Source organism: Paroedura picta, chromosome 2 (genome assembly GCF_049243985.1).
Source record: "Paroedura picta isolate Pp20150507F chromosome 2, Ppicta_v3.0, whole genome shotgun sequence".
In the NCBI taxonomy this organism is placed as follows: Eukaryota; Metazoa; Chordata; class Lepidosauria; order Squamata; family Gekkonidae; genus Paroedura; species Paroedura picta.
The window spans coordinates 125,572,661-125,588,766 of record NC_135370.1 but is presented as its reverse complement, the minus strand read 5'-3'; the positions used below and the strand labels follow the sequence as shown (position 1 = coordinate 125,588,766).

Here is a 16,106-nt window from a genome sequence, read left to right as displayed (position 1 = left end):
CGGGCAACTCCTTACAAAATAGAAAAATACATTTCACAGGATGAAAGAACTAGAGTTAAGAGGATCATCTTGAAATCAGTAAGCAATGTACTGACAAAAGGTATATACACGTATATTTATGAGATCCCCCTTCAAGGATCGCTGCCTTGTTGTGGCAAGGGGGCTTGCGTAGTTCAGTGAAGCTATGAGCTATGCCGTGCAGGGCCACCCAAGACGGACAGGTCATAGCTGAGAGCTCTGACAAAAGGTGATCCACTGGAGAAGGCAATGGCAAACCACTCCAGTATCTTTGCCATGAAAACTCTATGGACAGTTCCAATAGGCATAACGATATGACGCCGGAAGATGAGCCCCTCAGGTCGGAAGGTGTCCAATATGCTACTGGGGATGAGCAGACGGCTAGTACAAGTAGCGCCAGAATGAATGAAGCGGCTGGGCCAAAGCCGAAAGGACGCTCAGTTGTGGAAGTAACTGGTGGCGAAAAGACAGTCCGATGCTGTAAAGATTTTTATTCCATAGGAACCTGGAACGTCAGATCCATGAATCAAGGCAAGCTGGACGTGGTCAAACAAGAAATGACAAGACTGAACATCGACATTTTAGGAATCAGTGAACTAAAATGGACAGGAATGGGTGAATTTAATTCAGATGACCATCAGGTATACTACTGTGGACAAGAATCTCGCAGAAGAAATGGAGTAGCCTTCATAATCAATAAGAGAGCAGGAAACGCAGTCTTGGGATACAATCCCCAAAATGACAGAATGATCTCAGTTCGAATCCAAGGCAAACCATTCAACATCACAGTGATCCAGGTCTATGCCCCAACCACTGCTGCTGAAGAGGATGAAGTTGATCAGTTCTATGAAGCCCTACAACACCTTCTAGAAGCAACGCCAAAAAATGATGTGCTTATCATCATGGGAGATTGGAATGCTAAAGTAGGAAGCCAAAAGATAACCGGGATAACAGGCAAGTTTGGCCTTGGAGTACAAAATGAAGCAGGGCACAGGCTGGTAGAATTTTGTCAAGAGAATACAATGGTCATAGCAAACACTCTTTTCCAACAACCCAAGAGACGACTCTACACATGGACATCGCCAGACGGTCAACACAGAAATCAGATTGACTATGTGCTCTGCAGCCAAAGATGGAAAAGTTCTATCCAGTCAATAAAAACAAGACCAGGAGCTGATTGTGGTTCAGATCATGAGCTTCTTGTTGCAAAATTTAGGCTTAAATTGAAGAAAATAGGGAAAAGCACTAGGCCACTCAGGTATGAACTAAATCATATCCCCGACGAATACACAGTAGAGGTGACAAATAGATTTAAGGAATTAGATCTGATAGACAGAGTGCCTGAAGAACTGTGGACGGAGGTTCGCAACATTGTACAAGAGGTAGCAACTAAGACCATCCCAAAGAAAAAGAAATGCAAGAAATCAAAATGGCTGTCTGAGGAAGCTTTACAAATAGCTAAGGAGAGAAAGGAAGTGAAAGGCAAGGGAGAAAGAGAAAGATACACCCAATTGAATGCAGAATTCCAGAGAAAAGCTAGAAGAGATAAGAATGCCTTCTTAAATGAACAGTGCAAACAAATAGAAGAAAACAATAGAATGGGGAGGACCAGAGATCTTTTCAAGAAAATTGGAGATATGAAGAGAACGTTTCATGCAAAGTTGGGTATGATAAGGGACCAAAATGGTAGGGACCTCACAGAAGCAGAAGAGATTAAACAAAGGTGGCAAAATTATACAGAACAACTATACAAGAGCGAATTTAACATCACTGATGACCACAGTGGGGTAGTTACTGACCTGGAGCCAGACATCCTGGAATGTGAAGTCAAGTGGGTCTTAGGAAGTCTGAGCAACAATAAAGCTAGTGGTGGTGACAGCATTCCAGTTGAACTATTCAAAATCTTAAAGGACGATGCAGTAAAAGTGCTACACTCAATATGCCAGCAAATTTGGAAAACTCAACAATGGCCACAGGATTGGAAAAGGTCAGTTTACATTCCAATCCCAAAGAAGGGCAATGCCAAAGAATGTTCAAACTACCGCACCATTGCACTAATTTCTCATGCTAGCAAAGTTATGCTCAAAATCCTACAAGCTAGGCTCCAGCAATATGTGGACCGAGAACTTCCAGAAGAACAGGCAGGATTTCGAAGAGGCAGAGGAACTAGAGATCAAATTGCCAACATACGCTGGATCATGGAGAAAGCTAGGGAGTACCAGAAGAACGTCTACTTCTGCTTCATTGACTATGCTAAAGCCTTTGATTGTGTGGAGCACAACAAATTGTGGCAAGTTCTTAAAGAGATGGGAATACCAGAGCATCTTATTTGTCTCTTGAGAAATTTATATGCAGGTCAAGAAGCAACAGTGAGAACTGAACATGGAATCACTGACTGGTTCAAAATTGAGAAAGGAGTTCGGCAAGGCTGTATACTGTCGCCTTGCCTATTTAACTTGTATGCAGAGCACATCATGAGAAATGCGGGATTAGAGGAGTCACAAATTGGGATCAAGATTGCAGGGAGAAATATCAACAACCTCAGATATGCAGATGATACCACTCTAATGGCAGAAAGTGAAGAGGAACTAAAGAGCCTGTTGATGCGGGTGAAGGAGGAGAGTGCAAAGGTTGGCTTGAAACTCAACATCAAGAAAACAAAGATCATGGCATCCGGCCCTCTCAATTCCTGGCATATAGATGGGGAAGAAATGGAGATAGTGACAGATTTTATTTTCCTGGGCTCTAAGATCACTGCAGATGGGGACTGCAGCAAAGAAATTAAAAGACGCTTGCTCCTGGGGAGGAAAGCTATGGCAAATCTAGACAGCATCCTAAAAAGCAGAGACATCACCCTGCCAACAAAAGTGCGTTTAGTCAAGGCTATGGTCTTCCCAGTTGCAATGTATGGCTGCGAAAGTTGGACCATAAGGAAGGCCGAGCGTCGAAGAATTGAGGCTTTTGAACTCTGGTGCTGGAGAAGACTCTTGCGAGTCCCTTGGACTGCAAGGCGAACAAACCGGTCAGTCCTAGAGGAGATCAGCCCTGACTGCTCTTTAGAAGGCCAGATCCTGAAGATGAAACTCAAATATTTTGGCCACCTCATGAGAAGGAAGGACTCCCTGGAGAAGAGCCTAATGCTGGGAGCGATCGAGGGCAAAAGAAGAAGGGGACGACAGAGAATGAGGTGGATGGATGGAGTCCCTGAAGCAGTAGGTGCAAACTTAAATGGACTCCGGGGAATGGTAGAGGACAGGAAGGCCTGGAGGATCATTGTCCATGGGGTCGCGATGGGTCGGACACGACTTCGCACATAACAACAACAACAAATTTATGAGATTTTTTAAAGAAAAGATTCTTAAATACAGAATGGTGAAAACTAGGGAAGATCACTAAAAGTGAGAAGAGAAACAACAAAAATATATGCATCAGAAAAAATATTGATTGTTCACCTTTCATTTTATTCAAATGCATAAAGCTGAACATATATTTGTTTATGCATTCTTCAAATGCATAAAGCTAAACACATTTTTTCTGCAGTTTATACCATATACACTACTTTGTACCTTCTGGCTTTCAAAACACATAGTGTGTGTGATGGCAGGCAGGGGATGAAAGTCTAGCAAAAAGAAGTTTCAATCCTAGGTGAGCCAGCTGACATTTTAAAAATTATGAACATTTTACAACATAAAAAGTACTGAAACTTTGACTTTCCTTTATAATAAACTTTAATCACAGGAATTTCTACTGTGTCCTGACAAACGGTTATATGGATCTTAATGCTGAGTAATTTACCTTTAAGTATCTAAGATGCTTACATAAGCTAAAAAAGAAGTATGTCTACCTACCAGCAATGCTCGCTGTGCCGGGGGGGGGGGAGGCGCAGGCGCAAATGCACTGGTGCGGTAGCTCCACGCTTTCGCGTTTGCGCCTGCCTGTGCACTGGCACCCACACCTCCTTCTTCCCCCCCCCCCCGGTCCCCGGCCCAAAAAAGGTTGGGGACAATTGATTTAGAGGATGGAGCAGAGTTGATTTCTCTTGTCCCGGAGGGACGGACCAGAACTAATGGGATGAAATTCCATCTAACCATCAGGAAGAAGTTCCTGACAGTTAGAGCGGTTTCTCAGTGGAACAGGCTTCCTCGGGAGGTCTTGGGTTCTCCATCTTTGGAAATTTTTATACCGAGGCTAGATACCCATCTGACGGAGAGGCTGATTCTGTGAAGGCAGGTTACAGTGAATGAGCGATAGGGATATGAGTATCCTGCATAGTGCATGGGGTTGGACTAGATGATCCTTGAGGTTCCTTCCAACTCTATGATTCTACGTCAGTAATATTAGATTGAGACTGGGATTATCCTTCCATTCCTGTTAATGACATTCAGGCTTGAATGTGACCAGAAACAATAACTTTTTGCACAAACCAAAGGGGTCTTGGCCTTGCTTCTTAGCCCATGGATCTCATAGGCCTGAGTGAGCCAACCTAGTTGATCCAAGACCAGTTGTCCTGTGTATTTTTTTTTGGTTTGGTTGTCAAAATTATTCCAGTCCTTCATTATAAGGTGCTTCAGGTCCCCTAGAGGAAGAAAAGCTACATAAATAAATAGACTGTGCTCTGTTATATTAGAATTTTTATTTAAACCATTTTCTTCGACAAGTGATTCAAGGAGACTTACAATTATACATTAAAAACATGGATCCAAGTATAGTAGCATCTTAGAGACCAACAAGATTTTTGTAGTATAAGTTTTCAAGAATCAAATATCCTTTTGTCATATCTGGTATCGCAGGAAGGGAGCTTCGACTCTTTAAAGCAGTGGTACTCAACCTAGGGGTCGTGACCCCATTTGGGTTCGCCTGGCCCCTTCGTCGAGGTCCCCTGGTTGGTTGCCATGGCTGCAGCAGCTGGGGATGGCAGTGGGGCAGCGGTGGCGGGCAGTGGCAGTGGCTGCAACCAGCGGCAGCAGAGCAGCAGTGGTGTCCGGTAGCAGATGGCCAGCGGCAGAAAAGCAATTACAATGGCCGCCTCCATGCTGCCCAACCGTGTGCACGCCGCCGCTGCAGCTGGGGTCGCAGCATGGGAGCAATTGACAAACGCTGCTTTAAAGCCTATATCTTGAAAATCTTGTTGCGCTCTGTAGTGCAAGCGTGCAGAATATGGTTGGGAAGGATAATTGTGTCACCGCCTACCCAGGGCCCCTCCCTTTCAGGCTCATCACTGGCTGCTTGGGGGGGGGGCAACATGACCATATATGGTCACATCACCCAATAGATGTTTAACAAATGTAATATAAATATAAAAATAATTAGCCTACCCATTTGGGAAACTCTTCTAAGCCTCGCAAGAAAACTAAGGGTTTCATGAAACCCTGGCTGGTAAGCCTGAGCTCTTAAGGAGATCTACACCTTGAAATAAACTCAGAAACATGCATGCAACTAGTATAATGATAATAAAACATGGTGAAAAGAGCATGTTTCAGTAATCTAGAAATGAAAAATATAGACTAGGTCAATATTGTAACATGGATCAGTTTGGTCATTTTGTCATAACTACAAAACACGGCAAAATTACATGAGAAATAAAATTAGATAATTATATCTTTGACACATTGCTAACAGAAAGACTGAGCAATATGATTAAGTGAATAACCAAACAAATCTTTGGTAAGGACATTTGCTTTGTTAGTCAGTATCACCTTCATCTCCTTTATCTTGTTCCTCCTCAGCCACTTGAGCACAGCAGACATATGTAGGCCAAGAATACTAACACTGCCATCTGGTGGTTTACATAAAGAATGGAAGATTTGTTTCACTGTGAATCTTCCTTCTCAGTGGTCCAAGATTGGGACAGTCTCCTCTTTGGGGAAGAAGCTCATCCCTGTTGGCAGGCAAAGTCACCAATCTTTTTTGCAATTCCAGAAGGGGAGGTGCTGTCTGGTCCAGGAGCAGTAAAAACTCCCTCTACCCAACAAAATACCATGACCAACAAAAATCACTTCCCTAGCTCACCAGTAAAGAGAAGACTACAGTATGAAACGATACAGGATGCCACCTCCAAACCAGGAGTTGGGACCAGAAAGAAATCCTCAGGCGAGAACAGACTGCCCCACCCGTGGAGCACAGAGAAGGAAGATTCACAATAAGTGCAACAAATCTTCCATTCTGCACTGGTCCGGGGTGAGGCAGCCTCCACTTCTGAGACATAAAAAAGCAGTGTGTCCCTGGAAGGGAAAAACCTCAGATCCTAGATCAAGTCAGCTGCTGTAGGACCTTTTTTCTGAAGTTGGCCTCTGCAGAGGCTAATTGTCAAAGCTGTAATGCCTGGTGAAAGAGATCTCCAGGTTGCAACTTTGCATATAACTTCTAAGGAAGGAAATAACATGGCTGACAAGGTACTTGCCCCTCTATGTTTTCTATCACTCCCAAAGGAGGGTCTAGCTTTGCTGACTTGTAAGCTAGAATTATATAGCCTCTAAGCCACCTACTAATGAAAGAAGTCAAGACCTTGTGGTCTAAAGAAACCTTTCTGAAATAGAAAAACACAGAGTCAGAATAAGTAAATGAATTTGTTCTATCTATATAGAACAGGGGTCCTCAAACTATGGCCCCAAGCCACATGCAACCCACTGAAGACATTTATCCAGCCTGCCAGGTGTTTTTGCCGCTGGTGCCTGTCCTGTTTAGCAGCTGACTCATCCCAGGCCCACAGAGCGCATGTGTGGAATGTGTGCCGTACTCTCCGACTCCTCTCCTTTTCTCTTTATTTTAAATATTGTATTTGTTCCCATTTTGTTTTTTTTAATTCAAAATAAGATATGTGCAGTGTGCATAGGAATTTGTTCATAGTTTTTTTTTAAAACTATGGTCCGGCCCTCCAGTGGTCTGAGGAACAGTGAACTGGCCCCCTGTTTAAAAGGTTTGAGGACCCCTGATATAGAAGCTTGGGAGACTCAAGCCCTCTGAAATACGAAAAGTAGAACTGACTTTTGAAATGAAGGCTGGGTCTGGACAAAGCATTATCCTTGTCAACTTGTCTGTTAAGAAAAACACAGAGCTCCTTGTCAACAGAAAAAGCACTATGTTCCAAAACCCTTCTTGCCAAGGCAATTCCACCTAAAAATATTGTTTTGAAAGTATGCTCCATAAGTGGACAAGTAGCCATTGACACAAATTATGTCCTAGATAGAGCCCCAAGTGCAGTATTCAGGCTCCATGTCGGACAAAACAATAAACGTGGGGTGAATTGAAGAAATAACCCTTAGAAACATCTGTGTGCTGGGGATAAAAACCTACCTTTCTTAGTTCCCTTAATTGCTGAAATGGCTGTAACCTGCTTTTTGAACATACTAATGCTAAGATCTTATTTCAAACTTTCTTGCAAAAATGCAAGTAAATCTCCCACTTTATCAATAAGTAGCTCTAGTCCACAATTCGAACACTATGACTGAAAGATCTGCCATGAGTTAATATAGACCCTGTTAGCAGACCCCTTCCCAGAAGCTATCAACGTGTTAATAACCCTGGTTTGGTATCTTATCTTTACAAAATGTGAGATTTACCAACTCAAGCTGAGGATGAGTAAGAGATCCCTGAAGAAGGACCTTTCTGACAGGTATTCTTCATGGCTTCATGATAGATAGGTTCATTAGGTCCTGGAACCAAGACCTCCATGGCCAAAAGAGAGCCACTAATACTACTTAGTACACGTTCCAGTTTGTCAACATCCCTCTTCAACTGGGTTGCCCAAAACTGAACACAGTATTCCAAGTGTGGCCGAACCACAGCAGAGTAAAGCGGTACCATCACCTCCTGTGATCTAGACACAATACTCCATTTGATACAGCCCAAAAGCCCAATTTGCCTTTTTAGCCACTGAGTCACACTGCTGACTCATGTTCAATGTATGGTCTACTAAGACTCCTAGATCCTTTTCGCACATGCTACTGCCAAGACAAGTCTCTCCCATCTTATATTGGTGTATTTGGTTTTTCCTACCTAAATGCAGAACTTTACATTTGTCCCTATTGAACTTCATTTTATTCAATTTAACCCACTTCTCGAGCCTATCAAGATCATCCTGTATTTTGTTGCTGTCTTCAGTTGTGTTTGCTACCCCTCCCAGTTTAGTATCATCTGCAAATTTAATACGTATCCCCTCTAATCCTGCATCCAAATCATTTATACATATGTTGAACAACACAGGCCCCAGGACAGATCCTTGGGGTACTCCACTTGTCACTCTTTTCCAAGAAGATTCTGAACCATTAACAAGTATCCTCTGGATACGATTTGTCAACCAGTTATTGATCCACCTGAAAGAATTAGGATCCATACCGCATTTTACCAACTTGTCAACAAGAATATCGTGTGGAACCTTATCAAAAGCTTTACTGAAATCCAGATAAACTATGTCCACGGCATTCCCCTGATCCAGCAAGGTAGTCACATTCTCGAAAAAAGAGATCAGGTTGGTCTGACATGACTTGTTCTTGCGAAACCCGTGCTGAGTCTTAGAAATCACAGCTCTCCGTTCCCGCTGTTCAAGGACCGAGTGTTTGATTATTTGTTCCAAATTTTGCCAGCTACAGATGTCAAGCTGATGGGTCAATAATTACTGGATTCACCTTTTTCCCTTTCTTGAAGATGGGGAGAACATTTGCCTACCTCCAATCATCTGGTACCTCACCTGTTCTCCGAGAAGTGTCAAAAATAATGGACAGAGGTTCAAAGATGACATCTGCAAGTTCTCTTAGTACCCTTGGATGCAGTTCATTTGGCCCAGAAGACTTTGTTTCATTTAAAGAAACTAGGTTTTTGTGGACTGCTCCAACAGTGAGCCTAGGCCAGCATTCCCCTCCCCCGTGTTGTGTTAATGTTTTTTGCCACATTGATCACTATTTCCCTCACAAGAGAAGACTGAGGAGAAATAGAAGCAGTTCAGCAATCTCTTCATCATCTGTTATAATTTCACTTTCTTGTCCTTGCAGTGGTCCTATGGTGTCCCTATTCTTTTTCTTGCTTGAAATATAAGAAGCCGCTAGCCTAAGCTCATATTGAGCTTTAGCTTTTCTAACACTTATTGTTAGAACATTGTAACAATTATTGTTTTTTTGTTTATACTCATCCTTGGTAATAAGGCTTTTCTTCCATTTCCTATATGACTCTTTTTTATTCCTCAAATCTTTTGATAACTGCTTATGGAGCCAACTTGGCTTCCTTAGGCTCCTTCCATCTTTTCTTCTCAAGGGAATTGTTTGTGATTGAGCCTTCAGTATTTCACTTTTAAGAAACTCCCAGGCCTCTTGGACTCCCATCTCTTTACGTCTTTCTGACCACAGGACTCTACGTAACATACCTTTAAGTCTGTGAAAATCAGCTTTCCTGAAGTCCAATCTATACGTACGACTACATAAAGGTTTTCTCTTTCCCACAGCTGAAAATTCCAAAAGCACATGGTCACTGCTACCAAGGGTGCCCACTACTTCCACCTCATCTACCAGTTCTTCCCTATTGATGAGAATCAAGTTTAAAATAGCAGACCCCCTGATTCCCCTCTCTACTTTCTGGGAAATGATGCTTTCGGCAAGACAAGTTAAGAATTTAACGGAGTTAAATACTAATGCTGACCAGGGCCAACCCTGCTTAGCTTCTTGAAGAAAATGACAGTTTCAGAAGGTGGGCTGGGTGGGATCCAATTCCCGCTGAGCTCCTTCCCCTCCTCAGACTGTATAGTTCCCAGGCTCTACCTCAGATCTCTAGGAATTTCCTGACACAAGGTTGGCAACCCTTCCCCAAAATTCTCTATCTTTGTGAGGCTGGAAGCCTTCTACTGCTTGCTCCTAGCCATGGGATTTCACATTGCTTGCTTCTATCGCCCTCTCTCTTTCTTTCCCTTTCTTCCCAATGAGGACCCAAAGTAGTTTTTACAAATGACATCTACAAAGAACTTATTAATTTTTTCTAGATTAATATATGTCGCTGCACAACAACCAAAAAAGAAATATAGGCAATATAATGTTTTTTTTGTATTTGCAATAGACCTAACACCAGGAAAGGTGTGTTCGTACATGTGGGGGGGGGGGGGACTAGGGATGTGGCCAGGGAACCAAGGAGGTGGGAACCACTACTGTAAATGCTCTGTAAACAGTTGAGGATGTTTCAAAGTTCTTATGTAGAGAATGTTCAGTATTCCTAATTCTCTGGCAAGGATAAAACATCTGAACCCTGTGGAACCACACAAAACAAATCTGAAGCAGTTAATTCAGCATCTCCAACCAGAGCATTCAAATGCTCCATCACTAATGTCCATTCAAGTCTCCAAATGCTTCAATCATGGTGAGAGGTTAATCATAAAAAAGGTTGCCAAAATATCAGGCAATAGCAGTAAAGCATGCCCCACATCAATACATAAACTTGCCCTAAGTCATCAGAGAGAGGGTGGGAAATAAATATACTAGTAGTTGTAGTAATAATTGGAGACTGTCCATTAGAACAACAATTACCATTCTATTCCTTAACAAAGCATGAATCCAACAGTAAAAAGGGCTAAAGGCAAAAATGTCATCCAGGCAAATATAAAATTGTTCAGCAACCACACTCTCCTTCCCTTCTGTAGTAATGCCAGACTTGAGATTAGCCAAGAACTGGACACCATCCCCCTATCTAAAGAAAGCTTCTTTAATAAGAGCAAATAACTAGTCTCAAAACTCTAGGGAAGCTACCTCATTTAGAGTGGCATTACTGACCCTCAGCAACAATTCCTGTACACTATTCAGGCAAGATTTTATCCACCAAGATGAGCAGGGATCAAAGCTACATGCAGTAATGGTAGTAATGGCAAATAAAACAACCTCACAGGACCTCCTAAAAATATCTAAATACAGTGCCTCGCAAAGCCCATTCCACCAAGTGGAAGTGACAATGGAGGAGTCATTGACTCTGGTTGATGCCAGATAGAGGGAACTGCCAATAGATGGCAATCTGAGGACTGCAGTTGACACATGAGTATATATGGGAGAAGATGGTCCTTTAGATATTTGGGTCCTAGATTGTGGCTTTAAATGTCACATCCAGAACCCTGAATTGGCTTCAGAAGCAAACTGGCAGCCAAATAGCTGTTTTAAGATATGGTAAAATATGTTCCTGGTAGGTGGTCCTTTACAACAAGTGGCCAACCATGAGCAGGGCTTTTGCAAACAGGTCAAATAGGCAACTGCCAATATGTGTGCATTTTCTGTTGTGGCCCCTACATGACAAAGTTAGAAGATTCCCATTCTACTGGCTTTTCACAAACTATGCAAAGCACAATTATTCAAGAAAGTTTCTTCAGTCATAGGGCTATATTGTAATGAAATGGTTCAGAAAAGAGCTTTGGTAAAGAAATAAGAAGTGTAGATTATCTACTGTATTCTGTTTGTCTGCTTCTACTGTATCCAATCCTGTTGGCTATATTGACTTACACTGTTTAATCTACCTTGAATCTTAATAATAAAGGTAGACTATAAATAATGTAAATAAATAATAAGTGAAGTGGGTGAAGCTGTGATGCACCCACTTAGCTCAACAATCACCATTCTACTAGCCAGTCAGATGACGAGCTACTGGCTTAACTTGTTAAGGAAATCTGATGTAGGCTAAAGTAATCTTAGGGTTGGATTCAATGTTACGTTTTTTTTAAATCAGTTTTCTCCTCCCCAGCAGACTGCTGCACCTTCTGAAAAGCTGGGATCTGAGGATCTGGGAACTCTATAGAATAGAATGTTGTATATGGGCTTCAGTGAGCAAGAGACCTAGCAGGAATCATTCTCCTTCATTCTTCCATGATAGTCTCATGAACAGAAGGTAGGATTCCAGGAGCTGAAGAGAGGGAGAACAATTCCTACCAGGTCTCACTCCTCACTGCATCTCTCATACTGCAAAGCATCCTAAGAGAGCCCCCAACCACCTGAGGCTGTTGGATAAAAAGAAAGCAGATGGAAAACTGTTTCTGCAAGGTTCTAACACTAATGTTAATCTGGATCCAACTCAAAGACTCTATTTATTTTAACTAAATAACAGCAAAAAGGAGGAAACTGTTAAAAAACAAAAAAGGACAGAAAAACCTGTGTATCCACTTTCCAGGTTTACTCAAACATTTCTGTTTTTTACAGAAACAGCTGAAATAATTATTCAAACATCTTTGTAAAGGGGACGTCAACATAAGAATAGAAATGCCAAAAGCAATTTTTAATTATTGTTAATTAATTATGCAGATTATTCCAGTTGTCATGTTAACCACTGAAAGAGGAACTTTTAAAATTTTGCAGTGAAATCATCACTGTGTATCCAGCGTGAATAAAAATGAAAGTTTCAACACTGCAAAAACTTTTCAACAACAAAAATATAAGTACTGAAGAAAAGAATACTGTACCTTAATCTCTTCTATTTCATCGGGCACTATTTTGTATGCTGATATAGTCCCACCCAACCTGTAATTTGGAAAAGAACACATTCTCAAAATCCAATCATACGTAGCATGGGAGATGCTGATATTTTTATTGCCATTTAATTCAGAAAACAGAAGCCCTCCTTCCTATAGTTAACTTCTGGGCCAAGGCCGTACAATTTATGCATAATAAAATGCAACATTGCACACCAGCATCCTGATTAAGACATATATTAGGCAAAATATGAAACTTAAAAGTAGCTCTTGCTTCGCAACGCAAATTTTCATTTCAGTATATTTTTACAATACATATTTCTCCTCTTCATATATTATTGTATGGACAATGATCAAAGTCTAACAAATGATGTGTATGGAAGAGTAAAAGGAAATCCGCTTGTAAAAACACCTTACTTGTTGCTTGCTATAAATGAGGACTCCATCTACTTCTCTTCATTTTTTTATCGCTTCTGTGATTGAATTGCCTTAGTAATGTGCTCCCACCCCCCTTGGTTGAAGCTTCTAGCTGTCCCACCCTGTCACAGAAGAGTATTTTGGGTTGTTGGCTCAGCCTAGAAACCTGAGGGAAGGACCAGGAACCCATATTATCATAAGCAAATTAAATGGCGTATGAGGAGTTTTGAAATTCAATAACAACCTTATTTTATTTAACATAAATAGATGGAAAAGGTCAGGAGTAACCAGGGGTTGAAATTTCTGAGGTAAGACCAGTACAAGCACAGACTTTAGTTCTTAAGCTTTTCATGGTGAAATCTTTATGTTGAAAAGTTTTAATACTACTTTTAAAAAAAACCTTTAATACATATCCTTTGCATAATCTCTAAATCTTTTGGTTTCCAGAAGGCTGGAACACTCCTTCCAGTAGTCATCTTAAGTTTTTAACTGAAAATTCCATGAGACACAGGAAGGGGGGGGGAGCTATGATTAACTTATTTAACAATTTTCATGCAAATATAATGGTTATTTACATATGTTTTATTATTTTTGTAATTGTTTTCCATTTTGCATTGTACATTTCATTGGATGATTGTTTATGGGAAGAACAGTAATGCTATCACCATATTGTAGGATTTTCCACAGGATCCCCCACACAGATTAAAGCTCAGGAACCAGCATTGGTCCATTGGATATTTAAGGTGATCTCAACAAATTTATATTGTCTAAAATTGTTCAACTAGCGTACAAGTAGCATTGAAGATCCACTGATGAAGATTTAATTTGAAAATGACTTTGGTTCCTCCAGGGCTCGTTTGGACTTTGGCTTTACTGACTTTGTTGGACTGTTTACTTTGTACTACACATTAAATAAGATATATTATTACCAGTCATCAGCTTCTATTGTTTCTCTTCTGATCACCATAACAACAGTCTCCCAGGTTCAAGTAGAACACCTTTCCCCCACTTTCCCCCCTCTCTTTGCATCCTATCTCTCATTTCCTGTTGTTGCATGTGCTACTTATTCCATGCCTAATGACACACCTGTGGCAACCAACACCTGAGGTGAAAGAAAAGCCATAGGCAAATGCCCTTCAGTAAATCAAGGGTAAATCAAGTAAATCAAGGGTCCACCAGAACAATATGATGACCTGTCTGGGCACAAGAACTGTCTAAGGTTCTATGACTGACATCAGGGTTGAAAACATGGATAAACCAGTTTTGTAAAGATCTTATCTAAAGTCTGGCATAAGGAATAGTGGAAGTAGTGGAAGCCACGAGACCCAACCACCTCTGAAGAAGAAGAGTTGGTTCTAATATGCTGCTTTTCTCTACCCAAGGGGGTCTCAAAGCAGCTTACATTCACCTTTCCTTTCCTCTCCCCACAACAGACACCCTGTGAGGTAGGTGAGGCTGAGACAGCCCTGATATCGCTGCTCAGTCAGAACTTTATCAGGGCTATGGCGAGCCCAAGGTCACCCAGCTGGAGAAGGAGCGGGGAATCAAACCCAGCTCACCAGATTAGAAATTGGCGCTCCTAATCACTACACCAAGCTGGCTCTTGTATATAAGCCCGTTTTATTCAAGAAGAAAAAGAAGAAGAAGAAGAGTTGGTTCTTATATGCCGCTTTTCCCTACCCGAAGGAGGCTCAAAGCAGCTTACAGTCGCCTTCCCTTTCCTCCCCCCACAACAGACACCCTGTGGGGTGGGTGAGGCTGAGAGAGCCCTGATATCACTGCCCGGTCAGAACAGTTTTATCAGTGCTGTGGCGAGCCCAAGGTCACCCAGCTGGTTGCATGTGGGGGAGCGCAGAATCGAACCTGGCATGCCAGATTAGAAGTCCGTACTCCTAACCACTATACCAAACTGGCTCTCAAGAATACAATTCAGGAATACAACAGACGCTAGATGGGGGAGGGGTGGAATGGAAGAACTCGTATGGCCTCCGCCTCACCCCAGAACCAGGAAAGGCTGAAGGCAGCTGTTAGAGAACTCACTGGCAGGGGCAGCTCTCAAGTGGCAGGGATCTGCAGCCTCCAAGCCTCAGAGATAAATGGAAGGAGGAGGAAATGGTCAGGGGTGGGGGACAGAAGGTGATTGGCTGGCTGCTGGACAGACAGGCAAACCGGTTGGAGGAGGAAGCAATTAGGGGTGGACCAGTCACCCTTAGAGGGTGTTAAGTGCTGAACCAGCTCCTCCTCCTAGGCCTTACCAGAAATATTAAGTGGAACCTTTTAAAAGGGCAGGGGCATGGCATATTCCTATGCTAGCTGCCACCAGCTGCCATGCCCATCCAGGGTTGGTGCAACTGCCCCAGCCGAGGCCCTGCTGAGCCAGCTCAGCGGCCATTGGGTGGGCTCCACACTGACCTGAGCCAGCCTGCAACATATCTCCAGTGTGGCAGTGGCACCTGGTGGAACGCCACACCTCTCTGTTCTAGCGTTGGCTGGGAATGTGGCCACAGAAGCCACTACAGTGCGGGTGAGTCTGCAGATCATTGGGGCTTCAGGAAGGCCTACCTCCAAGCGTGGCCTCCGAGATGGGATTCCGGGAGGGGCTGAACATTCACCTTCATCAAGCTAAGCTGCTAGTGCCCTACTTGGCCCTGGAGCACCTCGCTACTCTGACCCATGCAATGATCATCTCTAGGCTAGGTCTAACCTTATCCTTGACTCAGAAACTACAACTGGTCTAGAATGCAGCTGCCCAAGACGTCACAGATACTCTCTGGAGTGCCCATATTTGTACTATTCTTCAGCAGCTGTACTGGCTACAGGGTGAATTCTGGATCTAAGGTGTTGGTTCTTAGCTTCTAAGCCTTACCAAAACAATTTAGACACAGTGCATTTATTTCTGCAATTTTTTTCCCACAGGAGGAACATTTCAATGGGTTGAAATTAATTCAAAAGAGTTTTCGGTTTAACATCTGGAAGAAGTTCCTGACAGAACATTTCCTCAGTGGAACTGGCTTCCTAGGGAGGTGATGAATTCTCCGTCTTTGGACATTTTCAAGATGACGCCAGATAGTCATCTGTCAGAAATGCTGGTTTTATGAACATAGGCAAATTGTAAGTGGGCGGGCAGGAAGGGATATATCAGTGTTTGTCTTTGGTGGTCCTTCCTTGCATACCTACGGAATTGCTGATCCCCACTATGGGATGATTGGTGAATTTCCTCCAGGCCAGACTGGATTCTGGAGATATTTGGTGG

General features: G+C 42.5%; 1 protein-coding gene across 12 annotated transcripts in view; it reads right to left on the bottom strand.

Annotated features, from left to right (window-relative positions):
* Positions 1-16,106, bottom strand: part of GPHN (gephyrin) — a 357,972-nt gene that overhangs the window by 235,844 nt on the left and 106,022 nt on the right. For all 12 annotated transcript variants that reach the window (XM_077322479.1, XM_077322482.1, XM_077322474.1 and 9 more), the window contains exon 3: positions 12,428-12,485. In XM_077322479.1, coding sequence (XP_077178594.1) covers positions 12,428-12,485 — 58 coding nt within the window. The remainder of the gene's footprint in view (positions 1-12,427; positions 12,486-16,106) is intronic.